The 24208-nt window shown below is 36.9% G+C and overlaps 2 protein-coding genes across 6 annotated transcripts; one reads left to right on the forward strand and one right to left on the reverse strand.

The window, feature by feature from the left end:
- Positions 1–165: 165 nt before the first annotated feature.
- On the forward strand, positions 166–2378 carry LOC134661865 (surfeit locus protein 1). Its single transcript, XM_063518079.1, has 5 exons — positions 166–332; positions 545–666; positions 749–940; positions 1234–1407; positions 2148–2378. The coding sequence occupies exons 1-5, from the start codon at positions 174–176 to the stop codon at positions 2362–2364; spliced, it is 864 nt and encodes a 287-aa protein (XP_063374149.1). The 5' UTR covers positions 166–173; the 3' UTR covers positions 2365–2378.
- Positions 2379–6837: 4459 nt separating this feature from the next.
- On the reverse strand, positions 6838–23173 carry LOC134661363 (ankyrin repeat domain-containing protein 12-like). 5 transcript variants are annotated; one of them, XM_063517400.1, is made up of 16 exons: positions 23001–23173; positions 22745–22901; positions 22513–22668; positions 18914–19171; positions 14342–14518; positions 13639–13837; positions 12920–13103; positions 12162–12381; positions 10826–10977; positions 10473–10631; positions 10025–10088; positions 9342–9514; positions 8960–9144; positions 8730–8838; positions 8445–8606; positions 6838–7091 (listed from the first exon to the last, which is right to left on the reverse strand). In XM_063517400.1, exons 2-16 carry the CDS (start codon positions 22878–22880, stop codon positions 6918–6920), a joined length of 2508 nt encoding a protein of 835 aa, XP_063373470.1. In that variant the 5' UTR covers positions 22881–22901; positions 23001–23173; the 3' UTR covers positions 6838–6917. The 5 variants fall into 5 exon arrangements, with proteins under 5 accessions (XP_063373470.1, XP_063373469.1, XP_063373473.1 ...); XM_063517399.1 differs by having other exon boundaries at positions 12156–12381; XM_063517403.1 differs by lacking the exon at positions 14342–14518 and having other exon boundaries at positions 12156–12381.
- Between the last annotated feature and the right edge of the window lie 1035 nt (positions 23174–24208).

Raw genomic sequence — 24208 nt, forward strand, 5'->3', positions numbered from 1 at the left:
ACGAAAGTACACGTATGGATGCATATGTAGTTGTGCACGCACACAAACATACTTAGTTTCGGCGGAGAATCAGAGATGGTGCGTTCAAATGAGTTTCCATAAAATGCTTCAAGAGGGCTCTCTATACCTATATACTTACTTTACTCTTTGATTACATACATATGAAAATAAAAATGTTTAGAACTCTGTGCAAAGTAGCCCGGGATTTTTCCTATCCTAAGAGTAAATATCCCAAAAATCTGTTCATAAAATCGAATTCAACATATGCAAATGCCATCAAACGACAATCGCAGAAAAAAGAACCGGTGGAAGTTGTAAAATGGGTTTTATTGGTGAGGTTAATGTATATATTCCAGTGAACGCATCTGATATCTGATATATTCAAATTGAATATTTTCTTACAATTATAAACTTTTTCATTCATGAGGAGCATCAAACTACAAAAACTATTTTTAGAACAACTAAACAATTCTATTTATAATTTACGTACCTCTATGTCCCGTAAAATAATTTTATTGTTTTTTAATTCTTGTTGAGGTTGCAGGTTATACCAGTAAGTTCGTTTGGGCTGGGCTGCTGGCAAGTATACCGTCTGCAATGGAAACTAGAGCTTATAGATATTCTTCAAGCGAAATCAAATTCTACTCCAGTCCCAATGCCAACTGAGTAAGACTACAGAAACAATATCATGCTCTCTAAATCAAATGTCTGTAAATGCTTAAAATAATGTACTAATGCTATGTTGTAGCTTCTCAGCACTAGAAAAGATGGAGTATATGCCAGTTAAAGTGAAAGGGGAATTTCTTCATGACAAGGAGATTCTTATAGGACCCCGAGCACTTATTGATAATGAACACCAGAGATTTGGATCCCTGGTGTCTGACCCCAAGAAAAACCAAGGATGGCTTGTTGTTACTCCATTTAAATTATCTGATACAGGGTAAGTTCAATATATCTACAGATAATATAATAATGAACCCTTTAACCGCCAGAGTCTGATATATTATAAGACATTACATATCCAGCTCATTTCGCCACAGTCTGATAAATAAGACAAAGATCTAATTTGGTTTTCATAGCACATTTATAACTCCCATAACTATGCCAACCTTACTCTGCGTGGTACAATTACTGTCGGTGGCGACACGAGCACGCTCGATCAAAAATTGCTGGCGGTTAAAAGGTAATAGTCATTTAAATTGTTTATTGGCTATTTTTTGTGTATTCATGCAGTGAGGTGATCCTAGTCAATCGTGGTTGGGTACATCAAAGCAAGCGGCCCAAGGATAAACGGGAACCATCCATGATTAAAGGTGAAGTGGAGTTAACCGGTGTTGTAAGGCTCACTGAGAAGAGAGCTCCATTTATGCCAAAGAACAACCCTGAAAAAGGTTCTTGGTTTTCTAGGTAAGACCCACATTGGCATGTGTACAGTCAGTATCAAAAGTGTCAGACTATGTGTCAAAAGTATTCTCTACCATTCTCTAATAAAATAACACAAACAATACACTACTCTTTTTGGGCAGTTGCGTAAAAATTTATATCTGCACTACTTTGAAAAAAACTTAATCTTATTTTGTCAGTCCAAAGAAAATTATAGTGTCTATATACCTATGGGATGCATATAGACTTAAACTTATAATATGTATGTTAAAATCTAGAGATAGTTCAAAAAGTGTATAGTGTGTGTAATACAAGTGTACTAATTTTATGATACTGACTACATATGTATTAACAGTATAAGTGTCTTGGCTGTAGCTGAAAACTTATACTTAGTGTTTGCCTGAATAAAGAATAGCACTGTGATATGAGATTTTTTCAAAGTAGTGTCAATATGTCTCTATATGTAGAACAATTTATACTGTGACACATACTTTTGAATGTGCACTGTACAGATTTATCTACATATTTGTAAAAGTACGAGTATTCCAGAGTGGCAGATACTTTTGGCGCATTATTTCATCCCCTACTATTGATGCTAACCTAGTGAACACATTGACAATTTTTTTTTTAATTAGGGAAAAGGGGCCTTAAATATGTGATATTTATAAGAGTTTATTAATGATCCCTAATTCAACACAAAGACTGTACAATATCATAATTTTTTTATTTGCAGCTGTAAAAAAAATATTTGTATGCTGTTGCAGGGACTTGGATGCGATGAGTGAATATTTAGGCTGTGCCCCAGTATGGCTGGACGCAAGGGGCATCCCAGACCCTCTTGAAGGCTGGCCAATACCTAACCAAACTCGAGTCACTTTAAGGAATGAGCATATGTCTTATATTGTTACTTGGTATTTACTGTCAGCTTTCACAGCTGTTATGTGGCACAGATTTTGTATACGGAAATTACCACTGATGTAAAATTTCAATTTGTACAGAACTTCCCAGAAAACCCGGCATGCTGATTGGCTCTTGAGTATAGGATAGGTAATTGGGGGTCATCCATTAATTACGTCACACGAATTTCTAGGTTTTTTGACCCCTCCCCCCTCCTTGTCACACTTGGCAAACCCCTCCCCCCTAGTGTGACATCACATTTTTCTACGAAATCGCCAAATCGAATTATGTAAGTACCTAAGTATTATTAATATTTTATCAAAATATTTTTGACGATATAAATATTAGTAATTTTATAACCCAAAACTGCTTAGGAAAGAAAATTAAACGAATAAAAACGATTATCGTTTTAAAAACTTGTTATTTAAATGTACAGCGAATAAAATAATTTAAATAAATTTTCGGTTACTGATAAAGTTAGTAACGTCACAAAGTTTGTGTCTCCCCCCTCCCCCATGTCACATTTTCTTGACCCCCTCCCTCCCCCTAAACGTGTGATGTAATTAATGGATGACCCCTTGACCCAGTGAAAGCGTAACTCTCCGTTTCAGCTAGGGCATAAATGTTCTCGTAACATTTAGTGAGCAAGTTCGATGATGGATCAGGTTTTGTTCTTGGGAAACCAAATAAAAAGTTATTATAGATTCCTTATTTGTAACTTTCCTTGTAAAAAAACATGATTTATGTATAAGTTTTTAATGAATGTATGTGCTAAGAATAAAATCAAGTCTAGGTACAATTATCAATTTTAGGAGAAATTAAAGATAGTAAACACATCATGTTATTGAGATTGTTAACGTTGATTTAATAAAAAAATGTGTACTGTGAAAGGGATCTTTAATTTTGACTTTTTATCCATGTGCAATTACGTATTCTACAAGCTTCGTTAAGGCCCCAGTACAGAGTGGTCAAGGATGGTCCATGACAAGCCATCGCCATTGTGTACAGGAGGCAATGGTATACATTGGCGGACGACTGGCTATCAGTTTTCTATCGTGGTGCGCAATCGGGAAGTTGTCGGTTTTTTGACACTTCAAAGGAATCGTGGCGTAGAGTGGCCTGTGATGTTCACACAGTCGCCCATGGTAGTGGCTTGGCATAGCCCATCGTTAGCCACTGTGTACTGTTCCTAATATACTTAGTTTACTCTTTTGACTTTGTCTTTATAATATGTATATGCTGACGATCTGAAAAAAAACTGAAGAATAAAAATTCTGTCCTTATTAAACACATTGATTCTTTATTTAGCATCTCGTCCTATTACAAAAATGTACGTCCATTGATAACAACAAATATCATAAAGTATACATAGAAGCGGGCACTCCAAATTATCAGTCATTAATTCATTAAACACAATCCAAACACTTTCAGGTGAACCATGCTTACGGCACATTCACACAACAACACAGTAGGTATAGTAATTTAGCAGCCACGTAGATAAATTACTATTCAATCCAAAATCGATTACTAGACCAGGATCTCTAGAAGAGTGTCGTATGCATAATTGTTAGACCGTAGTTTGACTTCTGATCTTTGTAGTAGGTCTCCCGGGCTACAAGAAACCTGATGTTGCCGGGCTGAAAAGTGGTGCCGTTCCTCCCACCACCCCCTTGAAAATCCCCTATAAAATGTTTATATTCTTCGAGATTTTTTAGCAAACGTTGTGTTTTGTTAGCGAACAGTTTTCATAATAATTGTGAGTCACCATTTGTACCACTCATTTTGTTAATTTGTTGCAGTACTTCGTACCGCAAAAATGTCTTACTTCACTCCTCTATTCATTTTACTTGATTCTAAAATTATCTTTCTCCTAAAAGTTCTATTCTTAACCTCCAGAATTGCACTCCAATTAAATGTTACTATTTATTTATTTATAAAGGAAGTGATGAATACATAAATATGTATATACATTAAATATTTTTGTCGCCGTTGGAATTAATGGAATAGTCGACGCTGAAAATATGCTAGTACATACCTCACCTCATTTGAAGTAAGACATTGTAACACCTCATTTTAGTAAATGAGGTACTCATACAAACTCATTTTAAATTGATGTCCTACCCATCACTACACCTTTTACCACTGGTAACTACTGGGAAAAATTATTCCCAGTAGTTACCACCAACTCGGTTTGGTGGTAACTACTGGTGTAGTATGGGACAAGATCCAAATTAAACAGCTGATGGCGTATGACTGATTTATTACATCTCATGCATATCTTAAAGTACCCACATTATGTTTATAAGCATACCCACTACAACTGGGAATTTTTATTCCCAGTAGTTACCTCTAAAAATTTTGTTAGAGTTAAATACTAATAAAAACAGTATAAAATAGTATAGTATAAATATAGAGTGATTTTGAATTACCGAATAAAATCACTTAAAAATAATCTAAATGGATTATTCAATTTATCCTTGCACATATTATAGTTTTTGTACTAGTACCGGTTAAACTGTTTCAATATTTTTCCGTCACTTTTAAGGCAGTTTACTAAAACACTAATCGACTTAATAATGATTTATTAAATCACTATATATTTATTTTTAATTTTTTTGTACTGTTTTTATTAGTAATATCTGGGTGACCGAGCTTCGCTCGGAAAACATAAAAAAACTCGAAAATGCGCGTTTTCCCAGAGATAAGACCTAGCTAGATCGATTTTTCGCCCCCAAAAACCCCCATATAGCAAATTTCATCGAAATCGTTAGAGCCGTTTCCGAGATCCCCGAAATATAAACAAGAATTGCTCGTATTAGATTTAACCCTAACAAAATTTTGGTGGTAACTACTGGGAATAAAAATTCCCACTAGTTACCACCAAACCGAGTTAGTGGTAACTACTGGGAATTATTTTTCAGCCCGGCAACATCAGGTTTCTTGTAGCCCGGGAGACCTACTACAAGGATTGGAAGTCAAACTGCGATCTAACAATTATGCATACGACACTCTTCTAGAGATCCTGGTGTATACTGACACTTGCGGTTATTCCCACTAGTTACCACCAAGTTGTTACCAGTGGTAACTACTGTGATTTTTTTTCCCACCTTTTACCACTGGTAACTACTGGGAAAAGTCATTCCCAGTAATTACTGGGAACTATTTTGAACCAAACCAAAATGTTGTTAAAGTTAAATACTAATAAAAACAGTATAGTATAAATATAGAGTGATTTTGAATTACCTAATAAAATAACTAGAAAAATAATTTTAATGGATTACTAAATTTATCCTTACATATATTATAGTTTTTGTACTAGTACCGGTTAAACCACCACTTTTAAGGCAGTTTTACTAAAACGCTAATCGACTTATAATGATTTATTAAATCACTCTATATTTGTATACTGTTTTTATTAGTATTTAACTCTAACAACATTTTGGTGGTAACTACTGGGAATAATTGTTACCAGTGGGAAAAAAATTCCCAGAAGTTACCACTGGTAACAACTTGGTGGTAACTAGTGGGAATAACCCGACAGTCCTTTGACAAACTATAGAACTATTTATCAGAATTACTTTTTAATGAAACACGTAATAAGCATTGTATACTTATTAAATATTCTGCACTACCCACATGTGATAACGCATACCCGTTTAAATATCTTAAACTTTGGATTTAGCTAAAATTGTCGAAGGATGCTAACGCGTCTCTTGTAGAAATTATTTGGATAACACTTTTAACGTGTCTACAAATATAACGATACTCAACCTGCCATGAAATTAACCATTGTTACCGATCACTATCTATAGATAGATAATACAATGTCTGATGTTCTAGCTAACCCTTATATCAATTGTATACTTTATTTTTATGTTAACAATGAATGAATTACCTTAAATTCTACATTTATTAATTAATCAGAATATTTAATCAAATATCATATGAATGAGATCATTACTTATAAATTCTTAAAAGTAACAAAATGATTATCATATATAATATCAAATCACAATATAACACAAGTGGCAATGTGCGAGCCGATTCGCCCTCACCACTTGTGACAAACTGTACATGAACGCAAATAAAATTCGCGTTTCTTTGTTAATTGTCTGGGTAATTTATATTAAAACACAAAAATGAGGATGATAACAAATACCATTACCAAATTTGGCGTATTAGTTTTATTTACGTTCATTGTAAAATCACTATAATATCAGTGGCTTTTCAGTAATTGACGAATTGTAAAGGCAACCTATTGAGTGCTTCTAATTTGTAGCAATGAACACCCTGCTAGTTGTGCATTGCATACATCGACTTATGCATGACACGTATTATAAAATGTATGTATACACGAGAGTAGAGATCGGGCGCCTCGCCTGGCGTAGGGAACAAAGCCAAGGAGAGTAAATGCATGCATCATGCTTCTTACAATGCTGTCCAATTCACCTAAAGCCGTCAGAAACGCGAAAAACTGCGCTGATGTCAGGGCAAAATTATAATTTCTATTTTTAGCACCAATTGAATAATATGTCCAACTATGATAAGAAAACATAATTATAGTCAATATTATTAATAATTATAGCAATAATATTTAAACTAGGATATCAGTCTGGATACCAGGCTAATATTTAATTTTAAGCGCGCAAGTCGAAATTGGAAACAAATATTTGAGGTACGTGTGTTGGATCGATTTTAGGGGTGGTTTTGTAGTCGCAAATACCGAGTTCCTTCAGTTTCCACTCCCATCCCATTTTTTGAACAGCATGTAAAGTTTCAGCTTCCGTGTTCTGACGCCGAAGCATGCCCTCCTGTCAAAGCATAATTTATCGAATGAGTAATTATTAGTAGAATTAATTGATAATTTCACTGACTTAATATAAAAGAAATAGACACACAAAGCAGAACAAAAACGTCAACAAATGTGGATCCCAATGACGTTTCGCACCATTTGCATTGATGATAAAAACGCTTACGTAAATTTTGAGTCAAGATAAATGTTTCGTACAGAAAAGAGCTTAATGTCGTAAGCATTAAGTGTCAAATTTGCAAACATAAGTACCAACACTGTTAAAAAATTTAGTCCGATGGCATTAAACGTAACGTATTTACGTCAAACAACGTCAAACGAGAATAATGAACGAATGGAGTCACTTTGGTACACTTTAATATGTATTACTGTACAGGAAAACCAATTGAAGTAATAAATAAAACAAATTTAATTTAATCGAGAGCTCAAATAAAATTAATTCGTGGTTCAAATTCAAACAAATTAATTTTTTAATTCGTAATACGTTCTTAAATACTAATTTCCTTGAAATAAATTCTACTTATTAAATAACTGTGTATTTAAGATTTACTCATAGCACAGGTGCACGGGGACATTTAGGTACTGATTGGTTTTTTTTTATAAAGTCTACCTATACTTTACAAAAAAAATCCTGTGGTTGTCACTGTGTTCAGACAGGTTTAGCATTTACAGTTAGTCGATTGGTGGTGTATATGTCGGAAACAGGGAAATGGGCCGAACACACAAGTGCCGTTTTGCCTTGTTTAAAACTGCATCACCCCTATCTCTTGCTATAATTAAATAGCAGTCCACTTTGCACGTGGCATAGGTTTTCTTGGAAATCTTGAATTTAAACATAATATTATTCCTTATGAATTCCATATAAAAATATAAAAAAATATTGACCTCACATTGACTCATTAGATTTTTGTTCCTTGACATCCCTTGTTTGATACTAACAAATTAATTTATTCAAAACCATATAATTACCACCAGATTACATAAATTATGTAATGCTATCCAAAGAACTAACCGAAAGAAATACATTCCATCCTTTTTCCTTGTTTTATCATTGTTATTTTTACATATTTTAACGGCACATTTCGTAATTGTTGACAACTTCACATTTGAGCGTTTCAAACAAGACTAAACGAAAAAGTGATGCATGATCTGTTTTGACATTACTTTTGTGGGGCCATTTTTGGCGGCTGATTGGGTATCCAGTTATTTATACTATATCAATGGATAATTTGGAAAATATAACGCAAGGCATTCATTGAACAAGGAATGTAATAACGACCGCGTTCTGTTTTGTCTATATAAATGCCTCTTGACAATCCACAGAATTTTATTAAAATATTGTTATATTATATACCTTAATTTTCTCCCATTTATCATCGACTTCCTGCAGCCAAGAGTTGATCTGTCGGCTGTTGCAGCGCGAGCGCTGTGCGTTCCGTTTCTCCTCTTGGTCTGGAGCCAGCACGTTGTACACTTCTTTGTCACGCAACATTGTGCATACCGAATAAGGAAGAGACTGGAAACAGAACAATATCATGTATAGACAAGCCTCTCCGCCGCTCCGACGTGTCTGATGGCGACTGTACTATGCTCGTGCGATAAGCAAATCGAACCTAAACGGTATATTCACTCTACGTACCTGATTGATCACAGCGCGTTCGGCGCGTCCGTGCACGCGTAGAATTTCTTGTTCTACAGCTAGTACCAGTTTTTCTTTCTCAACTAGGTGTTGGATTCTCATGCGTGTCCTGTGATGAGATAAACGTTTATTTTTGATGTGCAAAACTAACGCAACAAAATATATGCATGAAATAACAAAGCAAATTCACACAGACAGAAATAATAAAATACAGTAAAGCAAATTCTAACCGTTCTTTTTCCTGGTCTGTAAATTCGCTGACCATTAGTGGTGGCATGTTGTGTGGGATCTCCACCTGTGGGTCCGGGTTCACGTTACTCTGCAGAGTGTAAGTGCAGCGGTTCATCAGGTACTTGTTAAAGTCTTTGGGCGGTTTAGGCTTCACAGGAAACAGGCTCTTCTGACGATGTTCAATCTGTAAGGAAAACAAAATTGAAAATGATGCAATCTAGTAGGTACATATTAAATGATAGTCCGCAAGATGGTTATTAAATATTTAATCTGTATATTTATTTATTTAGCTGCAGAGATAGTTGACCCCATGCATAGTCTGTATGTATTATTGCAGGAGGGTCAACTATCTCTGCAGTTGACTGTACATATATTATTTACCTGTTTTCGAATATGAATGTACATTTGATAGGGGTTGGAATGTGTGACATTGTGAGACACGGTGCTGTCTGGCGTGGGCTCGGTCTTGACAGGCTCCCGAGAGTGGCTGTCCTTAGAAGCCTTGATCTTGCGCTTCCGAGGGTGCAGCTCCACCGAGGGCCCAGGATTGTTCACTACAATTACAAATATTTTTAATTAACTACCCAGTTATATTTTCACAGCTGGATGGATAACACAATTTTTTTATTAATACATCCAGTAGTTCCGTAACAAATTTGGGTGCTACATCTATATTTTTTATGATTTAATTACAAACATAGTTTTCACATTTTCCCTTGTACTTACTATACGACTACCTACTTGTATAGACTATATTACTTTGCAAATTTCGTTCTAGGGCAACAGAAAGTACCCTATAAATTTTGATTCCCATCAGAGTGTCAACCTATAAGTTTTTTGCGACATAATCGGCCATATCTTTTTGCTACGTTAAATTAGAAGGTTGATTTTTTTCACAGCTTCAAGGGGCTGTAGATCAGAGTATATGGTTTTCATTTCAACTGAATACCTCCACGCGTTCCAAAGATAAAGGGTATTGAAAGTCAGACAGACGGATAACAAAGTGATCCTGTAAGTGTTCCGTGTTTCCTTATGAGGCACGGAACCCAAAAAAAAGTCCATACCTGTCTCGGAGCGGCCACTGACCCCGCCAGACGATGCAGATGGAGCGTGCTCGCTATCATGCCCCTATAACAAGGAATAGAGAACTGTAATAACGAGGAAATCAAAGACACACCATAGTAGAGCTAGACCGGATACTTTATACAACTGCCAAAAAACAAACTAAACCATACATTAATTACATAGGTAATAATAAAACGAGAGAGGCAAGATCAATGAGACGCATGCTCAGTATCATGGTACAATTAAATAATTTCTAGAATCGGAGCCAACCACTACATGTCTAAAATAGTACGGAAATAGGATACACATTCATGCCATATAATGTTTAGTACTATGTCCGATTTTTATCTGCTAGGTTTGCATACGACAGAGTGACATGCTGTTCCCGACGACGGACTACCTACAGAATGCTCTATCTAATCGTAATACATGATACAGAGAACTTACAGAGCCCGAGGGCGGGGGGCTCTTGTTGGAACTCAATGTCGACTGAGTGGAACCCGTCCCGGAGCGACTCTCGCTCCCTGTCTGAGGGGAAGTCCTCTCCTTGTCCTTCTCTCTTTCTCCATCGTTCGTCCTGTGCGAACGGAGGACTCTTTGCCCAGCCTTGGGAGGAAAAATAGTTTTTGAGTTAACTTTTAAAAGGAAAACTGGATTCGCTAGCAGCTCTTTAACTTCATAAATGTTTCTTCTTTGGCATTTTGACGACATCGTTAGTAAATACGTTTGTTAGACTGAACAAAGGTCACTTACTTGGGTGTGAGGGATAGCCTAAAGGTAAAGTATTGATGGTTGTGTACCTTGCCCCCTTCTCCCGGGCGCTTGTCGTCGGAGTTGCCGTCGGAGCTGTCGGAGGTCTGCCCGGCGTCGGCGGCGGCGGTGCACGGCAGCACGTAGGGCAGCGTCGCCACACTGCCGCGTCCCTTCCCGCTGCCGCGTTGCCCGGTCCCACCTTAAGTGACGCAGGTCATTTCTTATAGTATACGCAGAGCTATTGATTGTAGGCATTGTAGCAAACATTGCAGGCGAAAATGATCTTAGGAGACCTCCCCCAACCATTTAATTAACAAAGACTGGTATTTACCAATTTTAGAATTTTTTTAAAGTTAGCGATACGCATAGTAGGGTCTGCCACCTAGAGGCTTCAATCTAAAAATGGAAACTTGACATAATGCTTCGCGCCAATGAATAGGGGAGCTTCTCTGCTGCCGTCTAGTTCATGCGCACTCCCTGAGGGTGGGAGTCTGATCTTCAACGACCTGGATGGACCTAGGTGCGACGCCGGAAGTACAATTCGGACACCCAATTGTAAATTGTGACTTAAGTGAGTAAGTAGCTTTCTAAAAATTTAGCTCTAAGTAAGGTCTTTCGGCCAGTAAGGCTGAAAGTCGGGTTACAGAATGCTGGTTGGCCTTGCGAAGGCCGAATGACATTAGGACCGAGGCCAGGTAACTTCGAGGGAGAGGGTTGAGGCCTCCGCCCGAGACGTTCGAAGTCTAGGTATTAGATAGCCACTTACATTATTAACCCGCACAAATATGACCGGCGACAGCAGGGAACACTTGCACCCCCTTATTTCTGACATTCCATAGTGTAAGTTGGCATATTCAATAATGTATAGATGCAAATTCATCTATCTGAAAGTAATTCGGCGCTCATGCACACTAAGTTTATTTTTATTTCGGTTGCGTCGTTCATACAGCTTACCTGTTTTTTGGCTACAGTTGCTGTCACCAAAGGGGGGCACAAGTGCTTACTTTGCTTAAGGGTTAATCGGCATAAAGTGACAAGTCAAGGTAAAAAACAGTACGAATTCGGAAATAAAATACCTGACTGTTTCATGTAGTTTTGTGTGTGTGGCTTTTATGGATCAAAACCTAAATATGTAATATGTACAGTCACCGGCAATAATATGTTACACAACGAAGGCCGCAAAAATATCTGATACGATCCTATTTGTAGAGCCATAAGAGCATGTCACATATTTTTGCGGCCTTCGAAGAGTAACATATTATTGCAGGTGACTGTACCAGTGTACCATCAGCTTACATTTCAAAATCAATATAAATAATATTTGATAGGTACACATAGCAATTGCCTTCACTAATTACTATACATAAACCTATTTACCTTCACCTTCTTGCTCGTTTCTGTTGGCAGAGCCCCCTGCGCCGCCAGGTATGACTATCTTTAATGGCGGCACCTTGGGTGCTGTAGATTCTTGGTTTTTCTGATCTTCAGAGTCACCATCAGCATCCTTGGCTTGGTTTGGTTTCGGGCTGGCAACTGGGCTTTTTCGTTCTTGTTTACTTGCAACCATACTAGTTGCACCTTTTGCACTCCCAGATGTCTTGCCCTTTAAAATAAATCATATTATGTAGATCGCAAAAATTGAATGAAATGAAACTTCTGTCATTTTTGTTTTACTTAGGTAATATCTTAATAACTTATGTAGTATTTTAAATATTAACAATAGATTTTAAGTCACTTTGTACCTAACACCAATGGATCATAAGTTATCTGAATAAAGAAATTATATTATTAATAAGGGGATCAATATGAGGTTTATATGAATGACCTAAACATGTCATATCACAATCATCAAACTGCCCCCTTCATTAAATTTTTCAAGGACTAAAAATGGTAGAAAGTGCAAGAATAATGTAATTTGTTTCATTTTGTTTATTTCTGAATGTCTAGTGATAAATATGAAAGTCATTTATCAAAAATCAAATCAAATCAAATATCATTTATTGTCAGGCAACTAAGGCCCATAGATACATACTTTACAAACTAACTTACATACAATAATAAAAATCTTACAACTCATCTTATTTATACTGATGATGGTTGTTTACACTGGCTTTTTGTTGCAATGTTTTGAGGGTATGTACCTGGTTTTGAGCACCCAGTTTGCCAGCTACACTGCCACCCTTGCCCTGAGCTTGCTGGCTGCCTTTCCCTGTGGAGGAACCCGCTGTGCTGCCTTTGCCTCCACCCTGCACATTACCACCTTTTCCTAGTGGAGTGGCACCAGTCTTACTAGCTGGCCCTGGAGGCTTTGTGCCTGTAAGAATGCTGAAAAGACAATAAATAGTCAATCATCATTAAACCTGTGTATTTCAATTGTAATGAACATTATTTATTTCCTGATGACTACACCCCGTTATCTAATGGTCAGATTGGGGGCAAATAGTGATGTTGCTTCACATTATTAGTTGATTCATATTTATCTATAAAGGGTTGTTTGTCAAAATAGAATTCTTATTTTGTGAATGCTCTAGACATTCATTCCACCTTTTTCATCAGATAGGACGGCGACAAATTATAGAATCGACGAAGTTTGACGTCATGCAATATGGAAAAAATATTGTTAATTTATTATGAACCGTATAATAAATAAAAAATAAATAAGTTTTTTTATTTCATAACAATTTTTAAAAAACACTATAGCAGAGCTCTGTTAAGTAGTAATCAGATCTATTTATATGTTATTAAGTGAGTAAATCAACTTAATTTTTTATCGATATTGATTATCGCAACTGTTCCATCACTTGCCCCCAAACTGAGCATTAGATAACGGGGTGTACTGATGACTAAAAGAGATAAATACCGTCCGGGGCCACTGCGTGGAACTGAAGCTGGTTTAGCCATGGGCTCTTTCTCTTCATTCTCCTTTCTCTTTTTGCGTTTGGAAATGTCATCGTCTACAGAGTCTGCCTCATGACCTTCATCTGAGAATGGCCGTTTTGGGCCTGCGGCTACTTCATCCTGAGATGAAGACACAACTCCACTGCTAAGTTGATTGCCTTCTGTAACAAAGTGTAACATTAGGTATTAGTAGTTAAAGGTAAATTAATAGTTATTTGTTATACAAGGGGGCAACATTGTTGTTTACTCTCTCATGCTAATATTGTCTCCTGGGCAAACAAAAGATTCTGAAACTGAGCCAACCACACAGAAAGTGGTTCTAAAAGTGGAATGTTGAATGTTGTAAGGGTTTAAACACTTTGCCACCAAGTGAAACACAAATTTCACCACACCAATGTGAGGAAAATATTAACTAAATATTACAAATAAAAACCAAATTAATGCTATTAAATATGTATCATTCAACATCATCACTTAAAAGTCAAATCAACCTGCCATTATGAGAAACAAAACAAAATTGGAATCTGGTTTGATTGCAACTTTCACATCAGTTTTTGATGAATAAAAAGAGCCTTTACAAGAAGGTGTGGTGAAAACTTATTTTTATGAGGATATGTATAAAGATTCAGCTGTTTTATTTCTTCTAGTATGTATTCTTTCATCACCATCTTTATTTTCTCCACTGCCTTTGTCTTGTGCCGCAGAGTCCTTGTTGTCGAAGTGTTCCTGTGCTAGGCAGTCCATGTTGCGCTTGCTGCTGTCACTAGAAGTACTTGCATTGCCAACTTTCTTGCTACTGTCATCCCTTGCCCGACCCGTGTGTGAGGCTCTCACGTTATTATCTGTGAACATATTTCACATGTTCCAAACACACACTATTCATAACAAATATTTGGTAACTAGTAGGTATTATTAAACTAAATAAGGTATTTATAAAATGGTACTATACTAGGTTATGTTACATCTATCTACATAATAGGAATAATGGACTTTTATAGTTTTGCAATATAAGAGTAGAAAGAGGTCCTATAGTTATTGACAGTTATGGTTGGATTATTTTCGTCGTTTTACTGTTCACAACAAATATGTTAGAAAAGGAATAGTTTTACTTTGAACCGCTGCAGATGTGTAGGTATACGCCACTTTTCCGTATACCTGCACCACACACAATACATATACTTAGCGAAATATTATACCCTGATCGATTGCTGAATAGAGGGTATTAACATCAAGAAACGAATTCTATTCCGTACAAAGCGGTACGGTGCTCTTAATATCATGTAAATGACGATAACGGGGTAACAGAAATGACGATTTAATCACTTTGTCACGTCAGTCAATATCTAAATTATGATTTATACTTTGAGAGTCATCTTAAACAGCGGCGGCGTGCGCGATTTTCTAAGACTAAGAATAAAGTAATACTCGCCTTTAATATTCGAGAGCGTCTTTCTTTGCATTTCACGTCCTCGGGCACTATTAATAATTTTTACTTGTTGCACTGCACAATTTTATCAATTATTTTATGCTAAATCGGTCCTCAATACCGTCGCGAAGTTAGTAACGCAAGCGGCCATCACAGCGCTAGACGGCTGTTTTTCCAAGTCAGATAATGGCGACAGGCAAGTGGGACCGATCATTACTAGTGAAGTGACGTGCTTCGTAATGTTGCCATGTTTAAAAAATATATAATCCATAGACGCTAATTTAATGGGATTTTTTTTAAAGCCGCAATAGGGTATATTACTAGGGCTACCGCGAAAACCTAAATTTGCAGATTGGGGGGATCTTTCTCTTTTACTCTCATCAAGACGTAATTAGAGTGACAGAGAAAAATGGCCGCAATTGACGAACTTCGATTTTTGTGGTTATAGCCCAGAGGGCCTACCGCGACCCACGTTCGACGTGTTGCCTGCCTCTCTGTCGCACTTGTGAATTTGTACGTAAGTGTGTATCATCGGGATGCATTCTAACTATCGCTCCATCTCAATCTGTTGGGCCGATATATCGAGAAGTTTATAGAGGCCTCATAAAAGCGGTAGCGGGCTATGCGGAAAGAGAAGAGTCGTGGAATGTATTGGGCCCCATACATTCCATGAATCTTCTCTTTCCGCACATACTCAATTATAGCCGCACACCGCACCGTTCAAGGTCCAAGGCACAGAATAAATAATAGTACCTCGCGGTGCGGTAGTGTGTTACGACTAAGATCTACACGGTCTCCGGGCCGGCCACCGGGGCCGTCCGGGGCCCGTGTCGTGGACTTCCGATGGCCGGGCTGAGTTCTGTTTTCCGTTTCATGAAATATCAGAACATCGTTAACAATAATTGAAATGTAAAAAATTGCCAAAAAGTGGAGTCCAGACGAGACAATTTTTCGCCAATCTGATGAAATCGTCCGATCGAATTTGATTCTCCGACCAAATCAGCAGGTGCGGACACAAAAATGCCAATTTTCGAAGTTAGAAAGCCCGGGTTTTAACATTGGTAATTAAATTGTGTACGTGTGGACGCTAGAGATTGGCGCCAATTATTTTCTTGATCAAATCGGTCGATTTCATCAGCCCGTCTGGACACGGATTATGTATTCTAGAAATGTCGATTGTGGAAGTATGAAAGCAGATTTATTTTTATTTTTAAGTAGGTATATGGGTAAGTGTCCTGACAATACGTGGAACGGAAAATGAATAATTGTAGATGCTAACAAGAATGGTAGCATAGCATCCGTTGACCGGCGTTATTCGTTTGCCGAAAATTTGCAAATATGCATGGGACTGTGTGGGTATTAACGGCTTGTACGCAAACGAAATCGAAGGCAAAAGAAAATCATTAATTAAAAAAACCATAACACAAGGAATCAACTGTCCGGCTCCGATTTGATTAATTTTTATATATGTTATAGAGTAGTCTAACTAAAGTAACGGGCAAGTATTTTTTTTTTAGCTGCCCATACTCACCCTACTGGGAAAAATTGGCCTCCAAAGTAGGTACTGAAAAGTGACAAAACGCTTTAACTTCTATAGAGAGTTTTGTTCAAGAAAATTGCTAGTTAATTAATAGCTGGTTTGAATATATGTTGGAGAACATGAAAAAATAATGGACACGTATTTTGTTATTTTGGCTCAAACTTATATTTTACAACTAAAAAAAGCGGCCAAGTGCGAGTCGGACTCGCCCATGAAGGGTTCCGTATTTAGGCGATTTATGACGTATAAAAAAAAACTACTTACTAGATCTCGTTCAAACCAATTTTCGGTGGAAGTTTACATGGTAATGTACATCATATATTTTTTTTAGTTTTATCATTCTCTTATTTTAGAAGTTACAGGGGGGGGGGGACACATTTTACCACTTTGGAAGTGTCTCTCGCGCAAACTATTCAGTTTAGAAAAAAATGATATTAGAAACCTCAATATCATTTTTGAAGACCTATCCATAGATACCCCACACGTATGGGTTTGATGAAAAAAAAATTTTTGAGTTTCAGTTCGAAGTATGGGGAACCCCAAAAATTTATTGTTTTTTTTCTATTTTTGTGTGAAAATCTTAATGCGGTTTACAGAATACATCTACTTACCAAGCTTCAACAGTATAGTTCTTATAGTTTCGGAGAAAAGTGGCTGTGACATACGGACGGACAGACAGACGGACAGACAGACAGACAGACAGACATGACGAATATATAAGGGTTCCGTTTTTTGCCATTTGGCTACGGAACCCTAAAAACACACTTCAAAGTTTCATACTTCTCATCCTTTCACTCGAACTTGGTTATTTTATTCGTTTTGTTTATCATGAAAACTAAAAACCGGCCAAGTGCGAGTCGGCCTCGCGCACGGAGGGTTCCGTACTATCAACAAAAAATAGAGCAAAACAAGCAAAAAAACGGTCACCCATCCAAGTACTGACCCCGCCCGACGTTGCATAACTTCGGTCAAAAATCACGTTTGTTGTATGGGAGCCCCACTTAAATCTTTATTTTATTCTGTTTTTAGTATTGGTTGTTATAGCGGCAACAGAAATACATCATCTGTGAAAATTTCAACTGTCTAGCTATCACGGTTCGTGAGATACAGCCTGGTGACAGACGGACGGACAGCGGAGTCTTAGTAATAGGGTCCCGTTTTTACCCTTTGGGTACGGAACGGAACCCTAAAAACTTCCCGGTAGTGAAGAATGTTGTCACGATTGTTAACCGGTTTGGACATTAAGTCCTAGCAGATTTTAAAACATCAAAGATCCTAAAAGTGTACATTTGAATACCCTGTTAGGCGCGCGGTATCGTTGTAAACGCGGAGCAGCAGGCGCGCGGCAACGTGTGGGCGGCGCCGGGCGGGCGACAACGTGAACACACGGTACTAAAGTGAAGCGCGTGAAACGATGACAAGTATGAAACTTTAAAGTGTGCTTTGTTTTGTAAAACATGAATTTGAGTCGAAATAGCAAAACACGTGTCCAGAGTTTTTTCATGTTCTCCAACATATTTTCAAACCAGTAATTAACTAGCAATTTGCTTGAACAAAACTCTCTACAGAAGTTACAGCGTTTTGTCACTTTTCAGTACTTTGGAGGCCAATTTCTCCCAGTAAGTTGAGTGGCAGCTAAAAAAAATACGTGTCTGTTATTTTAGACTACTCTATAACATATATTATATAAAAATAAAACAAATCGGGAGTCGGAGAGTTGGGTACCCTTCCTTGTTAGTGGCCTATATAAACCAGCGGTTCTCAATCTTTTTTTTTGACGGAACCCTTTTGGAAAGCGAAATACTTGATGGAACCCTACAATACGGTGGCGGCATAGTAAAATTTTTCGATGCGACTAAAGCATAGTGTTCTAAATTCTTCGGAACACACTTAGAGTATGGCTGATATAAACATACCCATAAATTAATTTTATAGAATGTTAATAAGGTGACAACATGGTAACAAGCTCTGCGCTGGTGTAGTATGTATAATGTACGTTTCGTATTCACCTACCTACATGATATGATATGATATTCCATTGCACTTTCATTTAAGATATGAATTAATTAACATTAGCACGAAATACCTATGTTTAATAATAAAGGCTCAGGAACACATTCAATCAACAACGTGGAAACACTCCAGATTTAAAAGAAACGTTAAAATAAAATAAACAAATAAATATTTGGGGACAATCTTACACAGATCGACCTAGCCCCAAACTAAGCAAAGCTTGCACTAGGTGTAAAATTCAATTAAAAAACAACATACCCTTCAACGATTCCAGAAACTCGTAAATATGAGGAGCTGCATAGTCGATGGGCATTTTAGCCTTTGCATTTTTAACAAATGGGTCAGCACCGTGCTCAACGAGAAATTTAACCATCTTCAAGTTGCCCGAGGTGGTGGCGTCGTGCAGCGGAGTGTCGTCGTCGAGACCCTTCGCGTTCACGTTGGCTCCACCCTTCACAAGGACTATGACCACCTGGTACCAGCCATATATACACGCCTCGTGTAGGGGTGTCCAACCTAACGAAACAAACCACCAATCAGATAACTAGTTTATATGACTCGTCATCGTCTATAATAACAAAATAATGCAGTTTTAAATGGATTTTAAAAACACATCCAGAATCATATTTGTGTGAATGAAAATTATCAGTAAATTAGGCTTACCATTAAGCCAATGTTAAAGAAGTTCCTAAACTAAAATCTACTTAAATATTTTCCTACCCTATAATTTTAACGTTTATATTTTTTTAATGTTTAAATACCATAAATGTGAAAGTTGGTATGACAGTTTCAATCAAATCTGAACGCCATGAGTTATTCCCACTAAGTTAACTTGTTACCAATGATAACTCAGTATTTTTTTCTCACTTTATCACTGGGAACAACTGAGAAAACAAATCCCAAGTACGATGGTTGTAACTATCGGGAATTGAGGGTAGCGATCACAACTGTTCAAGTTATATATGATTTTTGTATTACATTAAGTTCATTTAATTGGTCATAGAAATTGCTATTTGTGTTATTACTGCTTCTGAATATATGCACTTGCTATTTTATGCAATAATATATAGTTATGCCACATGCATAGTGAACTAAAAATAACTGGTAACTACATAAGTGTTGCTGTTTGTATGGTTTACAAGAATCATCATACATTGTGCAAACCAGAGAATTACATATTTAACATTAAAAAGCAGCGTGAACATCATGACACATTATGTAGCAGAAAACATTTGTAAGTAGGCTATTATTGTCTAGAATCAAATTTATTTGTTAATTTAATATGTATAATTACCAATGTAAAAGGTAAAGATTATGATATCAAAATCAAAAATAACTAACTAAGAATGTAGCTGCATTTAAATAATCAAAATTCGACTAAGTTTATAAGTAAATTATTGATCCAATTTCTGCTTTATCAGACCTCATCTTCACCTTATATTACCAAGGAATATCTTTTACCAAAAGACAAGTAACTAAAACAACCACAAAACGAAGGGTCTCAAAGACATGTTTCACAATAACATTAAGATTGACAGCAAATTAACTATGAAAGCATTTACCCATTTTGATTATTAGAACCTTCCTTATTAAATGTCACTCATACGTGGGCTTTGGCAGCAACATACACAAGGAGAATTTGTTATGGTTTGTTAACAATATTTAACATTTCATTAACCAAATTGTCTCAACTCACACTCCTCATAGTCAATCTCTACTCAGTATCAAAGTTTGTGATATTTCATAACAGAGATCAAATCAAATCTTCCAATTTAGAAACATTTCCTATTCAAATATAGCATCATATTTATGTCAAATATGATTTGTGTCATCCATTACCCCAGCTCAGAAATCCAAACTGATTGGTTTGTTCTGCTTCTGCCACTTCACTTCAAACTAAAACCCGTTCTGAGCCATGCCATGTTGAATTTAACATCTGAAACTATATTGACCGCAAGTCGTGTCAATATAGTTTATCCTCTGGGTTGAAAGGTCAGATGGTAACTAGTTTTATTTTAATTACTACTTGCGGTCAAAAATGTTACATTCGACATGGCATGGCTTACAACGGGTTTTAGTTAACTGTTGTACATAGTTAATAGAATTAAAAATAAAAGTAACACTGAAAGTAATAAAAAAGGCTCAAAAGTTTAATTAAAACAAAAGTTTCTTAGTCTCAGCCGGTAAGGAGTTTAAGTGAAACTAAATCATGTATGTTTCTTAGTCTCAGCCGGTAAGGAGTTTAAGTGAAACTAAATCATGTACAGTCAAGTGTAAAAATATGGGTTAATTCGCTGACATAAGAGCTATGGGACATATTTTTGAGTATGATTTGTGCAGCCATGTTCACACTTGACTGCACATGTGATCGCTAATACAATGCAAGGTACTGCTAGTTTTTATTACACTTATAATAGTTATAATAAATGTTGCGTATAGCATTTTTATTCAGGCAATAGGTTTATCCTGTGCTGACATCGGAATCTAGGGGGCATAATTTATTGACAGGTAGGGAGTTTCTAAATCGATAAATTGAATTATCGATAATTTTGCCTAATACTAGTGATCTCTCCCAGCTTCTTTTGTAACTGTATATTATTTGTAAGTATTATTATGGGGTTGATGGTCAAATTGATAAAGTTTACACAAAGCATATTAAATTTTATATGATCAATAGGGTAGAAAAAGAAGAAGTTTATAATAAAGAAGGGAATTTAGTTATTATTTTGTTACATGTTAATCCTTTCAATAAAATTGTATGTATTTGGTAAACAAAACTTGGGAGTGATAACGAGTATGTGAGAGAAGCACTGATAATTGATTTTATAAATATAGGAACTCCCTTCCTGTTAATAAATTATGGACCATACATACCGATGTCTCATCAATCTCATCAAGTGGATCTATAATAGACATCTGTTGAGCTTGGCTGGACTCATAAACAAAGACACAAAGGAATTAGAAATAAATCATTTAAGTTTTTCATTTCAAATTTCCTGTGCTAAATTTACAACTTTGTCTGTGTGTGTACATGCATACGTACCACATCATCATCAATATTTAAGAGCTATGCTCTTGTCGGTGGAGTAATCGCCACTCTTCTCTTTTCTGGGCCAGCCTTTTAATTCCCTCGTACGACACAACAGAAACTCTATCTTTTATTTACAACAAGGCACAAATTTTAAATGAGTCCAAACTATGGTGCTGTTTTAGATAGTGATACTGCTCTAAGTCGTCTATGTATATGAAGTTGCTTTGTGTCCTATAGTCATGGTAGGATGTGCAGCCACGGCTGGGACAAGGAGTGATAAAGTACCAATATATGTTTTTATGATCAGAGCAACTTAGTAAAAATTGCATAAAAATACATGGTAACTAATACTTACTCATTCACTCACTCATTGTAAAAAAAAAACATTAAAATCGGGTTGTATCAGCAAAGGATTTTGTTCATTATTATGTATGGATTGAAATAATAGGTATATTGTAATGCTGATTTTTATGCAAATGTAGATTAACTTATGAATATCTAAATATAATATTTGAATGATATTTAAATTGATTTATACTGGGTCAACCAAATCTTGTCAGTAAATAGGAACAAAAAGAACTATACTCGTCCTTTTCTTTTGGGTGCTAGTACTAGTGTTAGACAAAGATAGTATAACTCTCTCTGTCTATGTTTGAGATCAAACAGACCTTTGACACACTTTATATAGTACTTAAAGCAGCCACAGTAGCTCTTGCTTCAAAAAAGTGTAGAGTAGAGCGAGACAGCCATATAGCAATGAAAGAAAAATTCAAATAGATTTGATTTATATACAAACTAGTTACATTAACAATAACAAATAACATACCCGCAAAATCCGGGACATCTGGATCCTGGCCTTGGTCGAGGAGCTTTTTCACTTGATCATGGTCTCCCCTGATGGCGGCTACGTGTAGAGGTGTCTCACCACGCTCGTTGCGCTGCTGCCTGGTACGTTTCCTTTCTTCAGCAGTTGATGGAGCGGCTAAATATAAAAAGGGCGGGAAATAACGCATGACAACTTTACCAAAAACAAGTGCGTATTTAAGGTGCGAGCAAACCTGGAGGAGCATCCTGTGACGATATCTGCATCACCAAGGCCAGCTGCTGTCGTTCTGACATGGGAGCTATGACCGGAGGCCTGAGTGCCCCGTCGGGGCCGCGGCCGGAGCCCCGCGTCCGCGACGACGACGGCATACTTCCAGCATAACCACTCTCCTACGCACAAAACAATAAAAGTAATGCCACGCAGCACAAATCATCAAAACTTCTTCTAAAACTCCGCCAATTAAATTGGTGAGCATCAGTATTATGTACCTTACGAGTGCCAAAGGAAACGCCTTCAATTGAAACAATTTAAGTTCTTTAAAAGGTATAGAAAATGATAGGAACACAACAAGTGTTCAATCGTACATTTCAACAACACAAAAATATTATAACTGACTCGGTTAACTTCAACAATTTTACCATGAACGTCGAACAATCAAAGCAAGAAAAAGAAAGACTGACTTGAAACTCTATATACAAAGTTGTCTATGGTTTATTAGGGAGGCCCCACTATTTCGATTATTTTATATTACCGGTTTATTCGTTTTTTCGTCTATTTTTTTTTTTTTGCCATTTTTTAGGGTTCCGTACCTAAAGGGTAAAAACGGGACCCTATTACTAAGACTCCGCTGTCCGTCCGTCCGTCCGTCCGTCCGTCTGTCACCAGGCTGTATCTCACGAACCGTGATAGCTAGACAGTTGAAATTTTCACAGATGATGTATTTCTGTTGCCGCTATAACAAGAAATACTAAAAACAGAATAAAATAAAGATTTAAGTGGGGCTCCCATACAACAAACGTGATTTTTGACCGAAGTTAAGCAACGTCGGGCGGGGTCAGTACTTGGATGGGTGACCGTTTTTTTGCTTGTTTTGCTCTATTTTTTGTTGATGGTGCGGAACCCTCCGTGCGCGAGTCCGACTCGCACTTGGCCGGTTTTTCCTTATATTTTTGCAAAGTTAATTCACTTATACACACGCCCATTTTTTTTTCAGAAATTATTCGTATTGGCGTTTATAGTATGTCAAACAAGTTTGTCAGTAGAATAAGGCGCGAAATTCAAATTGTCTATGGGACGATAATTCAAATATACTTAGTCAACCAGATCTTGACAGTAGAAAAAGGCGGCAAATTTGAAAAATGTAGGCGCAAAGGGATATCGTCCCATAGAAAATTTGAATTTCGCGCCTTTTTTTACTGACAAGATTTGGTTGACCAGCTATATCACCAGATCTAAAGCCCCCTGCAGACTATGTGCGTGAATCACGGCGAATCAATTAAAATTGATGATTAAATTGGAGATTGACGTTATTTTCTTTTCCTGATCAAATCGGTCGATTACATCAAGATTACATCCATGGCCCGAGAATTTGCCGAGAATCATACGTACGTGTACGTACGTAGTATCTTCTTAGTAGTTTGTGCCGAGAATCCTACCATCTATGGGCCCGAGCATGGCCTGAGCATGCCCAGAGGCC

Source organism: Cydia amplana, chromosome Z (assembly GCF_948474715.1).
Source record: "Cydia amplana chromosome Z, ilCydAmpl1.1, whole genome shotgun sequence".
NCBI lineage: Eukaryota > Metazoa > Arthropoda > Insecta > Lepidoptera > Tortricidae > Cydia > Cydia amplana.

What these genes read in the sequence shown, in the direction of transcription:
- LOC134661363 (XM_063517399.1), bottom strand. Translation starts at nt 22,880, where the DNA reads ATGCCGTCGTCGTCGCGGACGCGGGGCTCCGGCCGCGGCCCCGACGGG. An exon ending in GTTTCTGGAATCGTTGAAGG is followed by an intron (nt 14,519 to 18,913) that starts GTATGTTGTTTT and finishes ATATGTTCACAG; the next exon opens with ATAATAACGTGAGAGCCTCA. An exon ending in AACGCGCTGTGATCAATCAG is followed by an intron (nt 8,607 to 8,729) that starts GTACGTAGAGTG and finishes TTCTGTTTCCAG; the next exon opens with TCTCTTCCTTATTCGGTATG.
- LOC134661865 (XM_063518079.1), top strand. Translation starts at nt 174, where the DNA reads ATGTTTAGAACTCTGTGCAAAGTAGCCCGGGATTTTTCCTATCCTAAG. An exon ending in CCAGTCCCAATGCCAACTGA is followed by an intron (nt 667 to 748) that starts GTAAGACTACAG and finishes GCTATGTTGTAG; the next exon opens with CTTCTCAGCACTAGAAAAGA. An exon ending in TTTAAATTATCTGATACAGG is followed by an intron (nt 941 to 1,233) that starts GTAAGTTCAATA and finishes GTATTCATGCAG; the next exon opens with TGAGGTGATCCTAGTCAATC.